The sequence below is a fragment of the Barbus barbus genome, assembly GCF_936440315.1.
Source record: "Barbus barbus genome assembly, chromosome: 24".
In the NCBI taxonomy this organism is placed as follows: domain Eukaryota; kingdom Metazoa; phylum Chordata; class Actinopteri; order Cypriniformes; family Cyprinidae; genus Barbus; species Barbus barbus.
Window position 1 is genome coordinate 8,503,599 of NC_136752.1, and position 21,079 is coordinate 8,524,677.

A 21,079-nucleotide genomic window follows, 5' to 3' on the forward strand; every position below is an offset into this window, starting at 1 on the left:
TGAACCATCAGATTTCAGTTTTTAATTAAATTTCTGTCTTGTTTTTTACACATCAATGCATTATGTAAAATATATGATTACATCACACTGTAACAGGAAATCCTAAATTTATATGAAAAGCCAAACCATAGTATTTCAAAGAACAACTTAGCACACAACTGAAACAAATGAAAACCCTTTTGGTTTGGTCACATCTTTGGACAACCTTTGAGTAACCCTTCTACCTGTGAGACAGCATGTGTGTTTTTAGATGATGGGACTGTGTGAAGGACTTCTGACACTGTGTGCACTGGAATGGCCTCTGACCAGTGTGAGTAACATAGTGTCTCTTCAGTTTGGATGGTGCATTGAAGAATTTGAAGCAAATGTCACACTGGTAGGATTTCTTCATTTCCCCTTCAGGATATCTGTTTGCACAGTTATGTGCATGTAAGTTCCTTATGGTGCGGAAGCTCTGATTACAGTCAGGACAAAAGGGGAGGTCATGTGGAGGTTTGATAAAACATTCACCTGGATTCTCAAAGTCCTCAAGCTCCACAACAACTTCTGGGAATCTGGGGACATCTGGTTTCTGCTGATACTGACAAGAACTGGGGTTGAAAGAGTCTGGGACACACTGTGTCACAACAGTGTCAGAGTCCACAAAGGGACAATCTTCAATATCATCCATGTGATGTGTCCATTTTTCCTCAGTTCTTGATTCGGGAGCACAATGAGGGAGAGAGGAGTCAGTTTTGGGTGGACAGTCACTCACCCTGCCAAAAGGCACAATGTCACATGCCTTTTTCCCATCAAGCAAGATGTGATTTTTATGCGTCAGACCCCAAACTGATTTGTTGTTGCACCAGAAAACAACCTTGTTCTCAACATTCTCTAAAGTGCTAGTACTTTTTGACAAATATACACCTGAATCACTGCAGCCACCACTCATATTTTGAGACAGCATATCCTCTGTGAGCATATTTTGATCTTGTTGCACGGCTGACTTTTGTTTAATTGTTGAAGTGGTATCATTGTGGGCAACTAGATATTTTGGAGAGGGTTTTAACCTTGACTTTGATGCTCGATTACAAGGCATACTATTGTCTCTATAGCTCTGGAGTGATGGTGTTCTCCGTTTCTCAGGAATGCTGTGAGTTCTGACGTGTACTATTAGATGAGAGCGTTCTCTGAAGGCACGGCAGCATATGGAACACTGAAAGGGCCTCTGATTCGTGTGAATAAGACAATGCCTTTTTAGTTCGGATGGAGCACCAAACCGTTTATGGCACACAGGACAATCATAAACTCTTTTGTTTCCATCACTATTCTTACAGGGCACACTGGAGTCCTTAAAGCTGTGGAGTGATCGTGTCCTCCTCTTCACAGGGTTGGTGTGAGTTCTGACGTGTACTTTTAGATGAGAGCGTTCTCTGAAGGCACGGCAGCATATGGAACACTGAAAGGGCCTCTGATTCGTGTGAATAAGACAATGCCTTTTTAGTTTGGATGGAGCACCAAATCGTTTATGGCACACAGGGCAATCATAAACACATTTGCTTCCGTTAGAATTCTTACTTTGCCACACCTTTGAATTTACATAATTGTCCTCCGTTTGTGTTGTGACACTGACTTCTTGTTCTTCCTCAGATTCTTGGATTTCCTCCATCCACTGGCCCTTTGAAGGATTGGAAGAATATGCAGAACTCAATCCAGAGTGAAGATCCAAACCTTCCTTATTTAGAAGGGAATCTTGAAAATATACATCTGATTCACTGCAGTTGCCACTAATAATTTGAGACGCCGCATTCTCTGAAATCATATTTTCATGTTGGTGAACTGTTGACTGTTGGTTTTCTGTTGAACTTGCATTGCTTTGGACAGTTAGATAATTTGGAGAGGGTTTTAACCTTGAATTTGATGTTCGATTACAGGGCACACTGTAGTCCTTAAAGCTGTGAAGTGATCGTGTCCTCCTCTTCACAGGGTTGGTGTGAGTTTTGACGTGTACTTTTAGATGAGAGCGTTCTCTGAAGGCACGGCAGCATATGGAACACTGAAAGGGCCTCTGATTCGTGTGAATAAGACAATGCCTTTTTAGTTTGGATGGAGCACCAAATCGTTTATGGCACACAGGGCAATCATAAACACTTTTGCTTCCGTTAGAATTCTTACTTTGCCACACCTTTGAATTTACATAATTGTCCTCCGTTTGTGTTGTGACACTGGCTTCTTGTTCTTCCTCAGATTCTTGGATTTCCTCCATCCACTGGCCCTTTGAAGGATTGGAAGAATATGCAGAACTCAATCCAGAGTGAAGATCCAAACCTTCCTTATTTAGAAGGGAATCTTGAAAATATACATCTGATTCACTGCAGTTGCCACTAATAATTTGAGACGCCGCATTCTCTGAAACCATATTTTCATCTTGGTGAACTGTTGACTGTTGGTTTTCTGTTGAACTTGCATTGCTTTTGACAGTTAGATCATTTGGAGAGGGTTTTAACCTTGAATTTGATGTTCGATTACAGGGCACACTGTAGTCCTTAAAGCTGTGAAGTGATCGTGTCCTCCTATTCACAGGGTTGGTGTGAGTTCTGACGTGTACTTTTAGATGAGAGCGTTCTCTGAAGGCACGGCAGCATATGGAACACTGAAAGGGCCTCTGATTCGTGTGAATAAGACAATGCCTTTTTAGTTTGGATGGAGCACCAAATCGTTTATGGCACACAGGGCAATCATAAACACTTTTGCTTCCGTTAGAATTCTTACTTTGCCACACCTTTGAATTTACATAATTGTCCTCCGTTTGTGTTGTGACACTGGCTTCTTGTTCTTCCTCAGATTCTTGGATTTCCTCCATCCACTGGCCCCTTGAAGGATTGGAAGAATATGCAGAACTCAATCCAGAGTGAAGATCCAAACCTTCCTTATTTAGAAGGGAATCTTGAAAATATACATCTGATTCACTGCAGTCGCCACTAATAATTTGAGACCCCGCATTCTCTGAAACCATATTTTCATCTTGGTGAACTGTTGACTGTTTGCTTTCTGTTGAACTTGCATTGCTTTGGACAGTTAGATAATTTGGAGAGGGTTTTAAAATTGAATTTGACGTTTGATTACAGGGCACACTGTAGTCCTTAAAGCTGTGGAGTGATCGTGTCCTCCTCTTCACAGGGTTGGTGTGAGTTCTGACGTGTACTTTTAGATGAGAGCGTTCTCTGAAGGCACGGCAGCATATGGAACACTGAAAGGGCCTCTGATTCGTGTGAATAAGACAATGCCTTTTTAGTTTGGATGGAGCACCAAATCGTTTATGGCACACAGGACAATCATAAACACTTTTGCTTCCATTAAAATTCTTACTTTGCCACACCTTTGCATTTACATCATTGTCCTCACTTTGTGTTGTGACACTGGCTTCTTGTTCCTCCTCAGATTCTTGGATTTCCTCCATCCACTGGCCTTCTGCAGGTTTGGAAGAATATGCAGAACTCGGTCCAGTGTGAAGATCCAAACCTTCTTTATTTAGAAAGGAATATTGCAAATATACACCTGAATTACTGCAGTCACCACTCATTTTTTGAGACTTCATAAGCATATTTTGATCTTTGTGAACTTTAGCAGAGTCTTCAGCTCCATCTTGTGATGATATTTGCACATCTTGTTCCTCAGATTTTGCAGCATTACTAAAAGAAACTGTACAATCCTGTTCGAAATGACCAGCAATAATATTCTGACTCTTTTTTTTGTGTATCCTCACATGGCACTGCAAATGCCACCGATATCGAAATGATTTCAAGCACACGTGACACTTAAATGGTCTGACATCTGTGTGGCTCAAAATATGTCTGGCAAGCTTAGAAGGATATGGAAAGTTCTTCAGGCAGATGTTGCACTGATTTACATTTTTATGTGTGTGCTTAAGGTAAATTGGGCTGGACGTTGTGATCTGCACTTCAGTATTTGTCAAAGTGTCAGAGCTTTTAATCTCTACGGTACTTGAATTTGACTCAGTCAATGTGATCTTTTGGTTAAGCTTGCTTTGGCATTCTGGTTTTTCATGCTTTTTCTTTTCTAAAGAGTCTAATATCTGAGGTATACACACATTACCACCATCTAGTCTGCAGTTATTTGTACATTCAAAACCTCCAGGTGTTGGAGATTTGGCCCCATGCTTCTGCTGGACGCTACACAACCTAGAATTTCCATTTATTTTTCCTGTGTGTACCTTGATGTGTTTACGGAGATAATAGGCCTGCTTGAATGACTTTCTGCAGATTGTGCAAGTGTAAGTCTTGGCGTCAAAATGAACGAACATATGTCGAGTTAGTTTTGAGGGGAAACTGAATTTCTTCAAACATATTTCACACTGATATCCACTTTTCTTTTTGAGTTGAAGCGTACACATGCGATCAGAAGACTTGGATACTGGAAAGGTCCTTTTTCCGGCAGTTGTGACAGCATCTGGTGATGAATACCTACCTTGAATATCATTTGAGTCAATTGCGGTAGACACAACACCTTCGTTAGCATTATGCTTGATCGTGTTATGTTCTACTTGCTGATCACTCAAAATGGAGTTGAATTCCAGGCTGAAGTCTTCCGTACACTTGTGAACTTTCAAGTGCGATTCCTCTCTGAAAATTCTGGGGCACACAGAGCATTTAAAAGGTCTTTGCCCCATATGAATCAGAATGTGACGTTTGAGCTTTGATGGGGCTTTAAAGTATTTTAAACATAAAGGGCACCAATGTCCTTTTGTATCTTTGACACCCATGGTACCTGCATTAGTATCGATTAAGTCTGCTGCACCTGTCTTTTGTTTATTTGTTGAACAGGTATCATTTTGGGCAGTCAGATTTTTTGGAAGAGGTTTTAACCTAGACTTAGATGTTCGATTACAGGACAAATTGTTGTCCTTACAGCTGTGGAGTGATCGTGTCCTCCTCTTCACAGGGTTGGTGTGAGTTCTGACGTGTGCTTTTAGATGAGAGCGTTCTCTGAAGGCACGGCAGCATATGGAACACTGAAAGGGCCTCTGATTCGTGTGAATAAGACAATGCCTTTTTAGTTTGGATGGAGCACCAAATTGTTTATGGCACACAGGACAATCATACACTCTTTTGTTTCCTTTACAATTCTTACTTTGCAACACCTTTGCATTTACATCCTTGTCCTCATTTTGTGTTGTGACACTGGCTTCTTTTTCCTTTGCAGATTCTTGGTTTTCCTCCATCCACTGGTCCTCTGAAGGTTTGGGAGAATATGCAGAACTCTGTTCAGTAGAAAGATCCAATCTTCCTACATTTAGTAGGGAAACTTGCAAATATACACCTGAATCACTGCAGTCACCACTCATTTTTTGATTCATCATATTCTCTTTAACCATATTTTGATCTTGGTGCACTGTAGCAGAGTCTTCAGCTGCATCTTGTGAGGATATTTGCACATCTTGTTCCTCAGATTTTGCAGCATTACTAAAAGAAACTGTATGATCCTGTTCCAAATGATCAGCAATAATATTCTGACTCTTTTTTTTGTGGCTCCTCACATGGCACTGCAAATGCCACCGAAACTGAAATGATTTCAAGCACACGTGGCACTTAAATGGTCTGATATCCGTGTGGCTCAAAATATGTCTGGCAAGCTTAGAAGGATATGGAAAGTTCTTCAGGCAGATGCTGCACTGATTTACACCTTTATGTGTTTGGTTAAGGTCAATTGGGCTGGAGGTTGTGATCTGTACTTCAGCATTTTTCAAAGTATCAGAGCTTTTAATCTCTACGGTACTTGAATTTGACTCTATCAACTGGACGTTTTGTTTAAGCTTGCTTTGGCATTCAGGTTTTTCATGCATTTTGGTCTCTAAAGAGTCTAATATCTGAGGTAAATACACATTACCACCATCTAGTCTGCAGTTATTTGTACATTCAAAACCTCCAGGTGTTGGAGATTTGGCCCCATGCTTCTGCTGGACGCTACACAACCTAGAATTGCAGTTTATTTTTCCTGTGTGTACCTTGATGTGTTTACGGAGATAATAGGCCTGCTTGAATGACTTTCTGCAGATTGTGCAAGTGTAAGTCTTGGCGTCAAAATGAACAAACAGATGTCGAGTTAGTTTTGAGGGGAAACTGAATTTCTTCAAACATATTTCACACTGATATCCACTTTTCTTTTTGAGTTGAAGAGTACATGTGCGATCAGAAGACTTGGATACTGGAAAAATCCCTTTTCCGGCAGGTGTGACAGCATCTGGTGATGAAGGGTTGGTGTGAGTTCTGACGTGTACTTTTAGATGAGAGCGTTCTCTGAAGGCACGGCAGCATATGGAACACTGAAAGGGCCTCTGATCCGTGTGAATAAGACAATGCCTTTTTAGTTTGGATGGAGCACCAAACCGTTTAAGGCACACAGGGCATTCATAAACTCTTTTGTTTCCATTACGATTCTTATTTTGAAACACCTTTGCATTTGCATCCTTGTCCTCACATTGTGTTGTGACACTGACTTCTTGTTCTTCCTCAAATTCTTGGTTTTTCTCCATCCACTGACCATCTGTAGGTTTTGAAGAATATGAAGAAGTCAGTCCAGTGTGAAGATCCAAACCTCCTTCTTCCAGAAGGGAGATCTGCATCTGAGCTGACATCTGGCTTGAGATGTTAAGCATTCTCTTCACGCACTGCAAAGACAGAACAATATTAGTGCATCCATTCTTAAGCACATCTATTTCTTCCAATACATCGGTTTTTAAAAGTACAAAGCCATTTGTATTGTTGTCAACCTTTTATTTATCAAGTTTGATGTCAGGACTGGGACACCTAGTTCTCAAGGAAAGCCTATCCATCACGCGTAGGTTGTAAAAAAGTATCTGTGCAGCCATTTGTGCAGTCCATTTTCAGTAATTTCAGACACTCGAAGCCATTCATTTAATTGTGATCAGATCAGTGTTTTTTTTTTCTGAAAATATAACCGACTAAGCACTATCATCATATTCACAAGAAAATAAATAAATAAATACAATAAAAAAAGAGAAAGAAAGAAAGAATGGTAAGCAAATATGTAATTAAATAATAAAAATTAACCATGCTTTTAAAAGTGCAGTAACCGTGTTTTTGGCGTATTGATTATCATTTGTATAACCACCACACCGTTTTATTACAAATACTATGGTTAAACTATGGTTAGTATTGCAAAACCATGTCTTATTTGTGGTTACCATGGTTTAACTACAGCAACCATGATTTCTTTCTTTTTTCTGGTTTTATTTGTAGTAAAACCATAGTTGATTTCGCAAAATAGATAGATAGATAGATAGATAGATAGATAGATAGATAGATAGATAGATAGATAGATAGCCTACACACACACACACACACACACACACACACACACACACAGGAGGACATATAAGTTATTTGTCAATAGTGAATTAGCAGCAAACACTAATAATTAGAACATTCAGAGTGGGCGAAATTAACACAAACGTTAATGAATTTCATATTAATGAAATGTAATGAAAGTAAGAATGAATTTAGCAATAACTTACCCGCAGGAATTTCGTGATGTTTATTCGAAAGACGATTTCCTCAATTTGTCATAAATTCGGAGGTTTGTGTTCAAAACTGACAATGACAGGCTTCCGATGTAAATATATAAATACAAGGAACAATTCATTAACAGTTCTGTCCTCGCAAAGGTTCTTCTGCGAACAGATGGTACTTCTTCTTCTACTTCTTCTTCTTCTTTGACGTTTTTTTGGCGGTTGACAGCAGTGAAATTCCGCCACCTACTGGGATGGGGTGTGAAGTCCAGATAGAGGAGAAACAAAAATCCTTTTAATCAAACCTGTCTCACAAAATATTTTTAACAGAAAGTTATAATGTGCATTCTTGACTGTTTATATTTTGAAATAGATTCTTTAAAATTATGAAATTATTGTGAAAAAGCTCAATTCGTTATGGCTCACAATGTAAGAGCCAATGCTCAACAGTAAATTTAGCAGTGACTCACTTTTCCCATAATAAATAAATAGAGCTGGCATCTCCAATAGCCCACACCATTCTATACCATATAGCACACTTTGCCTGAAAGGGCTTTGTAATTTGTTAAGGCAGTGTATTCCGTCATTGCTTAGTAATTATTTTATTTTATTTTATTGTTGACAACATTGAAATTGCAGACAACTAATTCTCACAAACAGAGTTTCTTCACTAGATGGCAGTGTTAAGCTGTATGGCAGGATCAAGGCACAGACATAAAAAGCAATGTAGTTCAGCTTTGTTTAACCTTGCATAAGATGAGTTTAGTTAAATAAATACAGTTATATCCCTTAATATCGATCTCAGACATTGAATACAATTTTAAAACATTTATATAAATACACACACACACACACACACATATATATATATATATATATATATATATATATATATATATATATATATATATATAATTTTATTTTATTTTTTTATAATAATAATAAATACTTCTCGTGGGCACAGTAATACACCGTGTAATTTCTTTAGTTTGCCGAAAATAATGTAGGCTTAAATCTTTAACCGAAAGATGTTATTTGCGATATTTAAGGTAGGCTGTTCTTTTTAAGGTTCAGAGTGTTATAATGGAATAATGCTTTAAAATATGCCCTGTTTTTAAACCACCCTCAAAATAAGGGGGTGCATATTTCAAAGAAGTCACACGCAAGAGGAGCACAGTTTGTGCAACCACCCCATCACCGCGCGCTTGTCCATGCAATTAGCCCTTATCTGTGAGCAGTTTAATTTTCTGCGACATGGCGCGAGCGGCTCGGGCCTGATGGATGTGACATTAACGGGAGATGAAGCTGGGGAGATTGGACGCTGCAGTCACATAGTGGCATTTGTCACTGCCCCGGTCATGCAGATTGCGCGAGCACCGGCCACTGACTAAGATTAATGACGACGGCTCTCAGTCTTTGTTTCTCTCTGTGCTTGTGTCGAGCTCGAGCCTAAATACCATTCACACACACCCGGGCTTTATGATAAGACCTCATACATACAGACTGCACGAGAGTCCTGGTAATTACATTAAAATGCAGTGGATCCCATTTATTAATGTAAATTCAAGTCATGTCATTAGTGGTGCTGGTAAAGAAACTAACACTATTACATGCTTGGGGATTTTTCAAAATAGGTGTGCTATTAGCCTACTACTTTTAGACTTTTCACAGACTGCAATGAGGCATTTCCGCAATAAATATCGTTCATTTTGTTTATTATACATTTTATGTATATTTCTAACACTGTTTTGTGGTACAGTATTTTATTCTGACATTGAATTCCAAAAACAAACAAACAAACAGCAACAACAACAATAAAAAAACTCACTTCAGAATCTTTCTCTGTTGTATAATCTGTCTATTTTTTATTTTTGGAAAGTGGTGAAAATGCACTATGGGATGTTCTATTTTGCTGCTGCAGTAGGCCTAAATGGGAAAATAAAAATTGTTTCCATGTACCACCATATAAATTTACCAAAATGTGAGAATGGTGCATAATAAAATGAGTACAATTATACTGTATTTTACACTCTAAACAGAGGACCCAAGATATATCTAAGGACTGGAATCATAGAGGCTTGGATATGGGCTAGTAACCAACCTAGAGACCACCCTGCCCACCCTGGTAACCACACAGCAACACAGTGACAACCATTCCCAACACCACAGCATTGTGGTGGTGAGTTTTGCAGGGTCATTTTCTTCCGAAAATATGAAAAATCTAGTTCTGTGCAGTTGTTGTTATTATTATTATTATTTAGATTTATTTGCATTTATTTTGTTATTTTCCTCCCTCTTTTTTACCCTATAGCCTGCACACACATATACACACACAGCATAGTAGCACCTGCAGACCTATATCATTTTTGAAGTGGTAAAAGCAAGCTGATAAATAAGGACCAAGGGATGTCTAACGATTAAACAAAAATGCAATTCTTCCAATCTCTTACAAAAACGCTGCGTAGAATCATGAAAGGAATTCCAAAGAAGTGTACGAGACCTCCACGTATCCCCTCAGTTGTAATAAGGGAGAGAACGGTAACCCCAAACTGGCTGCTCGGCTGCACAGAAAATGGTTTTCCTTGACAAATGAGGTGATGCGGACCAGGCTCAGATGGATGGGGGTTTGGGCTGGTTGTATCAGGGCTCTTGGGATGCTGGGTATTTACTCAGTCATTCATCATCCTCTGGCACATCCACTTATACAGGATCTGCAACGCACACCCATACTGATGTAATTCTCCACATGGAGAGCTGAATTACCATAGCCTGTCCTCAGTGTGTGTGTACGGATATGTTATTGTGAAGCGTGGAACAATTTTCTGGATGTGCATTTGTGCACTTTTATGTATCTGTGAACCTCAAACTGTAGCAACACACTCTAAAGGCAAATCTAACGGCTTTACGTTTTGGTAAATTGGTGGCTAATACGTATAATCTCATTCATGCGCTTTCCTATGATCATAAAGTCAGGTTATTCCATGAGTGTATTTATTCTAACATGTGCCCTTGATGGTGTGAATTGGATAGGACAGTTGTACCACCCTGACAACTTTGACCTAATGCCCTAACACTTTTACAATTCATTTTAATTAAAAAGGATAAACATTTCATCATGAAAGAGATTAAGTCATGTTTTTGCATTTAAGTCACACCACATGATTTTGTTGGTTGCACCACATGACAGTGATTTGATGGACAACAGTTTTTCCAATGTTAATAGTATTTTAAACAAAACTGCTTTGCTGTTAATGTTTTTCACATTTATAAATTTTAGTACAACCCGCTTACACCCCAATGACAGATTTTGGGTTGGACCTTCATTCTAACTCTTTTTTTTTTCTAAAATTAAATCCAACTGTTTCGTAGGAATCACATCGTTCAAATTCATAAAAAAATTGCCACCTTGTAAAATAATTAAGTTTTCTCATTAGATCGGGTTATTCCATGTATTTGTTCTAATATGTGTCCATAATTTTATTTTCAAGTAGGCAAGAAACCTCTGGAAACTGCAAGCTCTTAATGAGCACATCCCATGGTGCTTATTTTAATTTGAACAGCTTTGATCCTGGTCTCCAGTCATCTATGAACTAGCATTGTCATTCATTCCTCGAAGCTGCTCTGAAATGACAGAAGCTCACATTGTCCAAATGTTAAGCATCGATCTGCCCACGTTGTCTTGCTGTCCGTCTGTAACTCCCTTCCCTATTTGCTTATGCACCTCTCGCAATGCTGAAACTCTCTGCACGGACACCATATCCCATCACCCTCCTGATGCTAGCTTTTTCTCAGCATGGGCTCCGACCAGGGCGCTCATGCGTGAGTGACATTTGCTTCAGCAGAACATTGGAGTTTCAATCAAACCACATGGGTCCTGGGTGTAGTTTGTTCTTCAATACAGTATGGAGTGAAAAGACAATATTTACCCCCACATGGAAATCCCATGTGGATTCACCTTCGGCCGGTTCGTGTGTGCCAACTGTCTGCTCCGGAATCCCAGGGTGCACCGGGAACAGGCTGGTAATGTGGCAGAGGGTGATGATGCAAGCAGCTCAGAGCTCCCTGGGGGACATGAATGTTGATTAAACATGTGCTCAGCCTTGGCTATTGAGCAATGGGACGTGGAACAAATGTCAAGCGTTTGTTAATTTCTCTGCAGTGGAGGACTTATCAGTGGAGGGGGTGGAACCCACACCAATGAGGCATGATCCCAATGAGAAACCGATTGGCCGGCCAGACAAGATCAATCTTCTAGAATCAATTTTGAGGAAAGAACAATGTTTCTTGTCGGCGTGTACGCATGTGCAGCGGCAGTAAGTGTTTCTTTGTAGTAGTTGTTGGGAAATGCAGTCATCCAAATTGCAGAGCAATGCTTAGGACCTGTCTATAATAAATTAAATTAACAGGTGCTGCTATTCTAATTGTGGCTTAGAAAAGGAAACATATGAGATTTGAAGTGAGAATCTTTTTAAAAACCTTATGCCAAGTTTTTACTTTTTTTTTTATTGATGTTGGTTTCTTATTATAATTTCTCCCCATTTTAAAGAGAAGTGTACATTTAATGACTCTAAAATTGTCATGTGGTGTAACTATTGAGTAGAAAGTGACAACATGTTTTCCTCAAACTCTTATATATTGTATGAGTGTACATATTTTAAAAATTATTTTGAAAAAAAAAAGTTTTCCAATATATTTTCAAGGGTACATGTTTAATTTACAAATATCATACATTATTCCTTCCTAGATATCTTTAATTAATTAATTAAATTAATGGGGGCTTATCATACTTTTTTAGAACCTAAACCCATCTTGCCTTATTATAAAACGTATTTTAAGAGACCTTTTTTAATTTGTATTAATGTTTTTAATTTTGCATATCTCTGCATATTTGTTGCACCACATGGCAGTCATTTGGCAGACCTTTTTGAGAGGTCCTAATAATAAAGCATTATGCCAAACTGCTTAATAAGGTTTCTCTAAAATAATGTCACGCTTTTACTGAGGCTATTTTCATCATTATAATGTCAGGACAGTCATACCATCATGACAATTTTGACTTTATGACCTAAACATTTTTACAATTAGTTTTAATCAAGAAATTAATTTTCATAAAAAAAAAAAAGATAGTTGCACCACATGACTTTGTTGGTCTCACCACATGACAGTGATTTGGTGGACAAATCCCCCCTACTGTTATTAACAGTTTTAACACTGTTAATTAATTAATTTATTTTCTAAGAAATATGAAAAGAAAGATCATGTCAAACTAATAATTTTCCTTTTTTAAATAAATTAATAATGTTTTTTATCATTATTATTATTATTTTTAAAATCATCATGTTACCAACCACTGTACATCAAACCAACAGAAGATTAGTTGTATTAATCTGGCTTATTGGATTTTGTGGCAGCACAAACTAAGGAAGCAGAATATTTGTTGGAAGCTAAATTACATACAGTTATGCAACCTCCACCCGTCATTCAAACTCACCTCGTTGTTGGGGGTGCGGCTTAAATTGTATCATCACTCTGTGTCGAGGCATGTTAGGTGTGAACTCACTGCATTCCACAAACAACTGAAGGGCAGTCTCATGGTTAAACCAACATGAGTTCCCTCGATATACCTCCCCTGATAAAAACACAGAGTTGGAACTCTTTTGTTGAGAGCCGGATGTTAGGAGAGAGAGGATGTAGATGAATGAAAGTGAAAGAGAGATGCCTACAGGGTAAAACAAAAGATTAAATGCGAAGATCGAGGGTCTTCCATTTATACGTTCTCGCATCTGTGGATTGCCAGCCGTCAGTGTTCAGACCGGCCCTCCATTTGTCTTACTGCACTGTGCTCTGACAATGAACCACCGGTTTCCTTTATTTCCTCCAGTCCAATCTAATGAGCATCTTCTGCGCGCAGGGATGGAGGTTCTCTCTTTGTGAGCGCCGGACAGGTGTCTAACTGAATGATGAATGTCCTTGCATCCTTCCATAATTGGCTTCTCTCTGTTTGGCCTCAGTCTGGCTGCATGTCTGCCCGGTGGCCACCTCCATCTGTCAATCAAGTTTGCCCCGTTGCCGACTGGCTGGCCCTCTGATAGCTATGCTAATACGGCCGCTGGCTCCTGATTGGCTGCTGCTTGGCTGGCCTAGGCTAATCCATTATGGCCCTGACAGTAGTAATCTCCCCCCCAACACTGGGTCCCGTGTGCTAAACGTTATTTGACCGTTCCTGTCACGTTCCTGCTGGCAAACGGACAGCGAAGGTGATGGATGACCCTGCGCAGAGCGCGCTCGTTCATCACCCCCTCTGACTTGTTTGTATGGCACAGAAAAAATTAGGCACTGTGATTTTTTCAAGATTACTTTTTCATCAAGAAATGCTTCGCCCAAACAAGGTTGGAATGCGTCGGCATACGGGATCGCCTCGGCTGATTTTCACCATTAGCTAATGCCATATCACAATCATAACGATGATTTCGGGAGCCGACTGAATGGCGATTCTGACTGGCCGTGAACCTGTGACCGTGTTTATTCGGCAGAGTAATTGGGACAGATCGTCATGAGAGATGTAATCAGTGTCCAGCGTCTGAAGTTGACATAAGTAAATATACAGTCGTGGGACTGTGGCTCTCGCCCATTAACTCCAATGGTTTGTTTTCTTACCTCACTCAGCGACTGCGGAGGGTCTTCTCACACGCTCCGGCCTGAAAAGAGATTTGCTGGGAGGACCGTATTGGATGTTGTAATGCTAACATGGCTGCCGACAGCTCGAGATGTGAGGTCCAATGAAATCATCGCTGAAGCTGGCCTCATATCTTGTCTTCTTGACCAAGTAACCATGGTTTTACAGAGATACCCGTGGGAAAGAATAATCACGAAAGCCATTACTTTTTATTTCAACTGTTTCTCACAGACAGTAATGCGATTAAATAGAGAACAGGTAGGTCTCTTGCTGCTTAGATTTTTCTCCTGAGATAAAGATCCCAGTCATCTCTTGTCTCATCTTGAATTTCAGAGGAGATATAAACAATATCTCACACGAGGCATAGTTTAGATATCAAGTCAGGGATTTTAAATTAAACTTAAAAAAAAATACTAAATGCTAAATTGTAACAGTCGACTAGTATAAAAATATACATCCAAAAAAGTAAGCATAATATATCTGCAATATCTTATCATTTCATTGTACACTTTGTACAAAAAAAAATTAAAACCCTGTTTTACAGAAATAACTAACAGGTGTGATTGCCAGAATAATTTAGTAAAAACACAGCAAACATTTAAACATATTTACAAAAGCTGTATATTTTACAAACAAACAAACAAACAAGCAAACGGTAAATCCAGCAGTCATCTTCTGTTGAATTAGCAAAGCCACACTGCTACCAAAATCTGTTTTGAACCTTTAAAATACTGACATCCATAACATAGGTTGTAAAGATAAACCTAAATGATGAATCAAAGCTTGTCACAAGTTGCTTTTCCACAAGCTGAAGTAACTACTAATATATAGAAGGTGCAACGTGTCATACACACAAATACAAAACACAAACATGGTAACACACACGACACTAAACTAATGCAGCAAACATGAATTAAACAACATGATTGTAAATTGAAACTCTAATATATAACTAATAACAAAAACTATTAAAAAGCACAATTAATGAAATACCATCAAATGTTGAAGTGTCACGCAGGGAATTCTGGGAAGGTCAATTTATGGTTTTCACTGTAAATTAAAAGATTATTTTTTCTTATTCACTTTCACAAACTGTACATTTAACCTGTTGCTGTTACAGGAAATGTAACGTTAGATTTATTACAGTTTTTCAGCGTGTATATTAAAGAAACATAGGTTTTTATTGTAGCATTCCTACGGTCTTTTACCGCATGTTTTACAGTGTATTGTATGAATTATTGCATTGTCATTTCCAGACCAAACAAAATAATAATAATAATAATTGTACTGAATGTGCACTTGTAGCATACTTCAAATCTTAAAAGTATTTAAAAAAAAAATCTGCACTTGCAGAAAATATATTAATAACACGAAAGGCTATCTATCTGTCTGTCTGTCTGTCTGTCCGTCCATCCATCCATCCAGCGCTCCATCCATCCATCCATCCAGCGCTCCATCCATCCATCCATCCATCCATCCATCTATATCATTAAATAATTTAGTCACTAATTTAACAGCTGTTTCTGTTTGAGGACATTTGTGTGTTTTTATTATATAATTTGTTTATGTAAGGATTTTATAGGAGAAACATCTGAGACAAAATTCATACTTCAAAGAAATTAATTAAGCCTCCTGAAGTACGAAAGAGCAAAATCTGAGCAATAAAATATTCCTCTCAGAGGGCTTTGGCTCTCTAATATTATTTTAAAACCACTCATCACTGTGGAAACAAATCTGCAGTGTATATGACGAGTTTATTGCTCACTTTCAGAAGAACTTGTTTACATCATTAATACATGTAAAGGCTATCTCGTATATCTGTCTTGACCTACTATGGAAACAGTCAGAAGTGTTTTGTTTAAAATAACTTCACATAGCCAGGGGCTGGTCTTAGCTTCTTCATCTGATGACACTGTCACTAACATTTTTTTCACATTATAACATTTTCATCTTTTATTTCTCTAAAAAATGTCTTGACTAGTTTTCTGGGGAAACTCTTGATATATAAACCAACAGCCTCACATTTGACCAAAACCAAAGATGAAAAGAGCAATGATAAATTCATACAAAATAGAGTGAAGAGGATCCATGCCGTCTGAACAAAAGGCCTGTTTTGTCATGGCAGGTTGTATAAAAGATCTCTCTCTGTAGTTTTTTTCCCTGTTTTTTAGGGGTCAGCACGTGAGATTTATGTGATGAGACTGGTCCGTGTGCACTTCCTCTCTTCTCTGGCCTTGTCAGATCTGGTTGCAGACAGAGGGCAAAAACATTTGTCATCTGTGTGAAATTCTCACCACAGGCTTTCATCTGAGGTAACATAATATGGATGCATGGCAAGATTTGCCAAGAACCATGTTGTTTTATGTTTTATAATAAGCGTGTAAAAAGTGTGAGGCAGTAATACTGTGTGTAGAGGGTTGTCTTAGTTTACATAAAATTATAAGCACCACAATGTGACTAGTTCATCTAAAGAGTTTTTAAATGTCATTTTCTGGTAAGTGTGTAATTATTATTGTGACTTCTTTTTTTGAGGGTACTTTGAATGTGTGTACTTTAAAAATGCATGTGTCACAGTGCTGGGCTGCTTACAAAAGCTGTCAGAAATAATTAGATGGTAACCAGTTACAGAACTTACAGATGAGCATAAAATAAAATAAATTAACAATTGATATGCATTTGTCAAAATGCCTACTATATGGGTGGACTGTAAGACAGCAAAACAAGTACAGTACAGTTACAGTAAATAAAATGAAATAAACTTAAATTTAAAGAAAAATGTAATTCATTTGTCACAAGAGTGGCCTGTAAAAGTGAACTGTAAGAAATCTAAAAGATGAAAATAAATGAAAATAATATAAAATATATTTTAAATGATGTACTGTACTGTACTTACATTTCAAATAAAATAAAATAAAAACAATGCATTTGTCAGTGCTGGGCTAACTGAACTATAAGAGACATAAAAGACTAACTAACTAACTAAAAAAATAAAATTAAATAAATAATGTATTGCATGTTGACCAGTTGCAGTACTTACAGATTAACATAAAAATAAAATAAATGAATAGGTTAATATGTTACCAGTTACAGTGCTTAAATTATACACTTATTTAATGCGCGCACACACACACACATGTTTGTTTTTGTGTAAAGTGAGGACATCCCATAGGCGTAATGGTTTTTATACTGTACAATCTGTGTGTGCTATTGCCCTGCACCTACCCTACACCTAAACTTAGCCCTCACAGGAGACTGTGCATTTCAACTTCCCCCCAAAAATCTCACTCTGCATGATTTATAAGCATTTTGAAAAGTGGGGACATGGGTCAATGTCCTGAAAAGTCACCTTCACCTTGTAATACCTGTGTCATTATACAAATGTATGTCCTCATTTGTCACAAAAACACGCACACACACACACACACACACACACACACACACACGTTTGTTTCTGTGAATTGTGGGGACTTTCCATAGCCTTCTAGTACTTTTATACTGACCAAATATATTTTCTATCCCCTAACCCTATGTTTCAGATTAACGTCGTTTACTATTTTTAATATATATATATATATATTTTTCCCCTTGTGGGGAATGCCACAATGTCAGAAATTTCAGGTTTTACTATCCTCATGACATTTGCCCCCCCCAAACACACATTAAACTAATACCTATATGTTGTGAAAAAGTGTCCATGTTTCATTTAACAAGAACCCAAACAATTAAAAATGCAACATTAAAATTCCAACCATAGCTACTGTTTTTACTCTGGGATTTCTGGGGTTATAGAGTAAAGGGTGCATGGGAACAGTAGAGTATTCCTGTCGGAAGACAATTCCTGGAGGACAGGTCCTTCTCACTAAGAAATCTGACTCAGGTGTCAACTGGAGTCATGTCCCCTGGCCAAACCATAGCTGTCCCCTCCCCTCCCCCCACTCAGGGCTCACTTTACCTCCGCCTGCCCCTCTGTCTGTCAGCTAAAGCCGCTCCGCTGAGGCCCTAGTACAGAACCAGATGTGCTGGCTGAGTCCTGAAACATTCTCTTCCCACTGACATCTTAACCTGAAAGGTGTGTGTGTGTGTGTGTGTGTGGGAGAGAGAGAGGTCAAACTTTAGCTTGGCCTCTGAGAGAGTGTAGATTACTTACGAAGGTGGTGTTTATTGCTTCAGCACTGATTGTGTACTCGGTTGTATGTTTTTATCCTGTACAAGAAGAGCCTCAAAGTACAATCACAAAAAAACAACATTTAGATTTTTGTTTAGCTTCGTTCCATATCATTTCAATACAATCCTAATGACGAATCAAAAGCCTCTAATAGCCATTATTTCGATCATAATGGGACGTGCTTGTTTTGATTGTATTTGTGTTTGGGTGATCTGTATCCGTATTGGTTTTATAATCAAAGTCACATTTGCGTCATGCATCTCGCTTCACCCTTTCACCCACAATTCATCATCTCATTCCAACCGATATACGATATCTAATTTATCAACACATGCCCAATCTAAGCAGCCCCACACATGTGCGAGCAATTAGGCAATAGAACAGTTGCTAACACAAACACCTTCTGATAGATGACACTCTAAATGTAAGGCCAAACCATGGCAAACATGACTCAAAGATCTGCGGTATCAATCAGATGAGCAGTGGCCTTTACTGTCACCTCCATTGATTAAACACATTGTTTGGAGTATTTGAAATGTGTTGCCATACTGAAGTCTGTAGACGATTGTGCTGTTTACTGTGTAGGCTCAGAGGGGTGACAATTCCTCTCACAAATGATACACCATGTCACAAAAAAGAGTATTAGGAACATATTGATGACAGAATAAGGGGTCACAGTCAATGGGTGTCTATATTTAAACCATATGTAAAAATATTTTGTCTATAACATCCACAAGGGATCCGCAGAACAAGACCTTGTTGCTCAGAAGACTTAATGGAGTTCTCAGTTGTGTTTTATTTGTGTATTAACTTTACTGTCAACCTTTGGACAAATAAAAAAGACTGTTGACATGCACTACAAAAATTAGAATAGCCTAGATAAATTTGTCTTCTGATGAAAAATGCTTGAGTTCTTATTGAAATTGAAGCGATTGAATGCAGACGTGTAAATTTGAGCACATTGTTAAGATGCGGTATGCGGTGAGGTCTTTTTCTCGGAAGAAAAACTTGAGATGTGAAAGACTCAATTTGATCTCAATTTAATCTTACTAGAAAAAAAAACAGTTAAGATTTAAATATATCTTGTGCAATTCAAAGGTTTGGATATGTATGATTTTTAAAACATTTCTTTGAAAGTTTTTTATGAGCAAAGCTGCATTTATTTAATGAAAAATACAATATATTATAAAATAAAAAAATAATAATAAATAGAAAAATATAATAATATTCTGAAATATTATTACAATTTAAAATAAATGTTTTCTATTTTAATATATTTTAAAATGTAATTTATTTCTGTTATTTTTTTGCATTATTACTTTAGTCTTCAGTGTTACATGATCCATCAGAAATCATTCTGATATGCTGATTTGTGACTCGAGAAACATTTCATATTATTATTAATGTTGGAAACAACTGTGCAGCTTAATATCTTTTTGGAAACCATGATACATGTTTTGTTTTTCTCTCTCTCTCTCTCTCTCTCTCTCTCTCTCTCTCTCTCTCTCTTTCTTCAGGATTATTTGATGAATAGGGAGTTCAAAAGAACCACATTTATTTGCAATATAAATCTTTTGTAACATTTTAAATGCCTTTACTGTCGTAGTCATATATATACTGTATATATATATACTATATATGACTACGACACACACACACACACACACACGTGCATATATATATATATATATATATATATATATATATATATATATATATATAGTGTGCATGTTAAAGAAGTTAGCTAGTTGCAACAAGGACAACCTAATATATATTTTTTATTAAATAATCTACACTGGAACAAAATAAATCTCAAAATAAACACTGAAATGGCTGAATGAAAAGCACAACAGACACTAACTACAGTGTGTGAGGCTGTCAGATCCAAGAAAGAAAAGTGGAAATAAAGTTGTCAGGTGAAAAAACCTGGACCGACATGTGTCACTTTAATCCCAGCGCATCTGGCCGATGGTTGAGGTCCACTGTCCAGCACGACTGTCCGAATTGAGTTCCTTCTGATCTTAATAAAAGTGAAAATCCTTCAGCTCCACAGCTGGGAACCCTCTGTAGTGTGCAATCCTGAATCTGACATTTTTTATTTTTTTTTCTGGGGGACACTTCGCTTGATGGCACACTCGCTGTTGTGCAAAGAATAAAATGGGGGTTCTGATTGGTGGACATCATAGATGACATCATTTGAAGGATACTTTGATGTTATTTAGCCATTAGTTACTGGGTTTACATCCTTCAACAAAAGCTTAGTCTGTTTTCCTTTTTGAACATTAGAAGACCTGCTTTTGCTCATCTTATAGGGAGCGGTTTAACGTTGATCAGCTTACCGGGAGTTGAAAGAGAGAATGCACAGAACTCCAGGCATGTGGAACAATCAGTGTTAGGAGCAAGATAGCTCTCTCGTTGGCCCCGTTCTCAACTTTGACCCCTGACCTCTTGGCACACGCGCTGCTGTAAATAAAGCTGAAGAGAGGCCTCCCCACCTAATTTCCTTTGGCCTCAAATTTAAACACCAATCCTTCTGACTGTTCTGTAACCAGGGGATAAACATCTCCTCACGTGGACCAGGTTCTCACCACGACCACTCGAGAAATCCAGAGAGAGGAGATATACACAATAGAAATTGTGTTTGACAAGTTAAATTCAGCGGGTCCGGACAAGTCCTTGGCTGTAGTCAAAGCGAGATGTAAACTACTGC

The 21,079-nt window shown here is 38.1% G+C and overlaps 1 protein-coding gene across 1 annotated transcript; it reads right to left on the reverse strand.

Moving 5' to 3' along the window:
- Positions 1 to 7,737, reverse strand: znf770 (zinc finger protein 770). The gene is made up of 2 exons (XM_079375334.1): positions 7,535 to 7,737; positions 1 to 6,667 (listed from the first exon to the last, which is right to left on the reverse strand). Exon 2 carries the CDS (start codon positions 6,653 to 6,655, stop codon positions 221 to 223), a length of 6,435 nt encoding a protein of 2,144 aa, XP_079231460.1. The 5' UTR covers positions 6,656 to 6,667; positions 7,535 to 7,737; the 3' UTR covers positions 1 to 220.
- Positions 7,738 to 21,079: the final 13,342 nt, after the last annotated feature.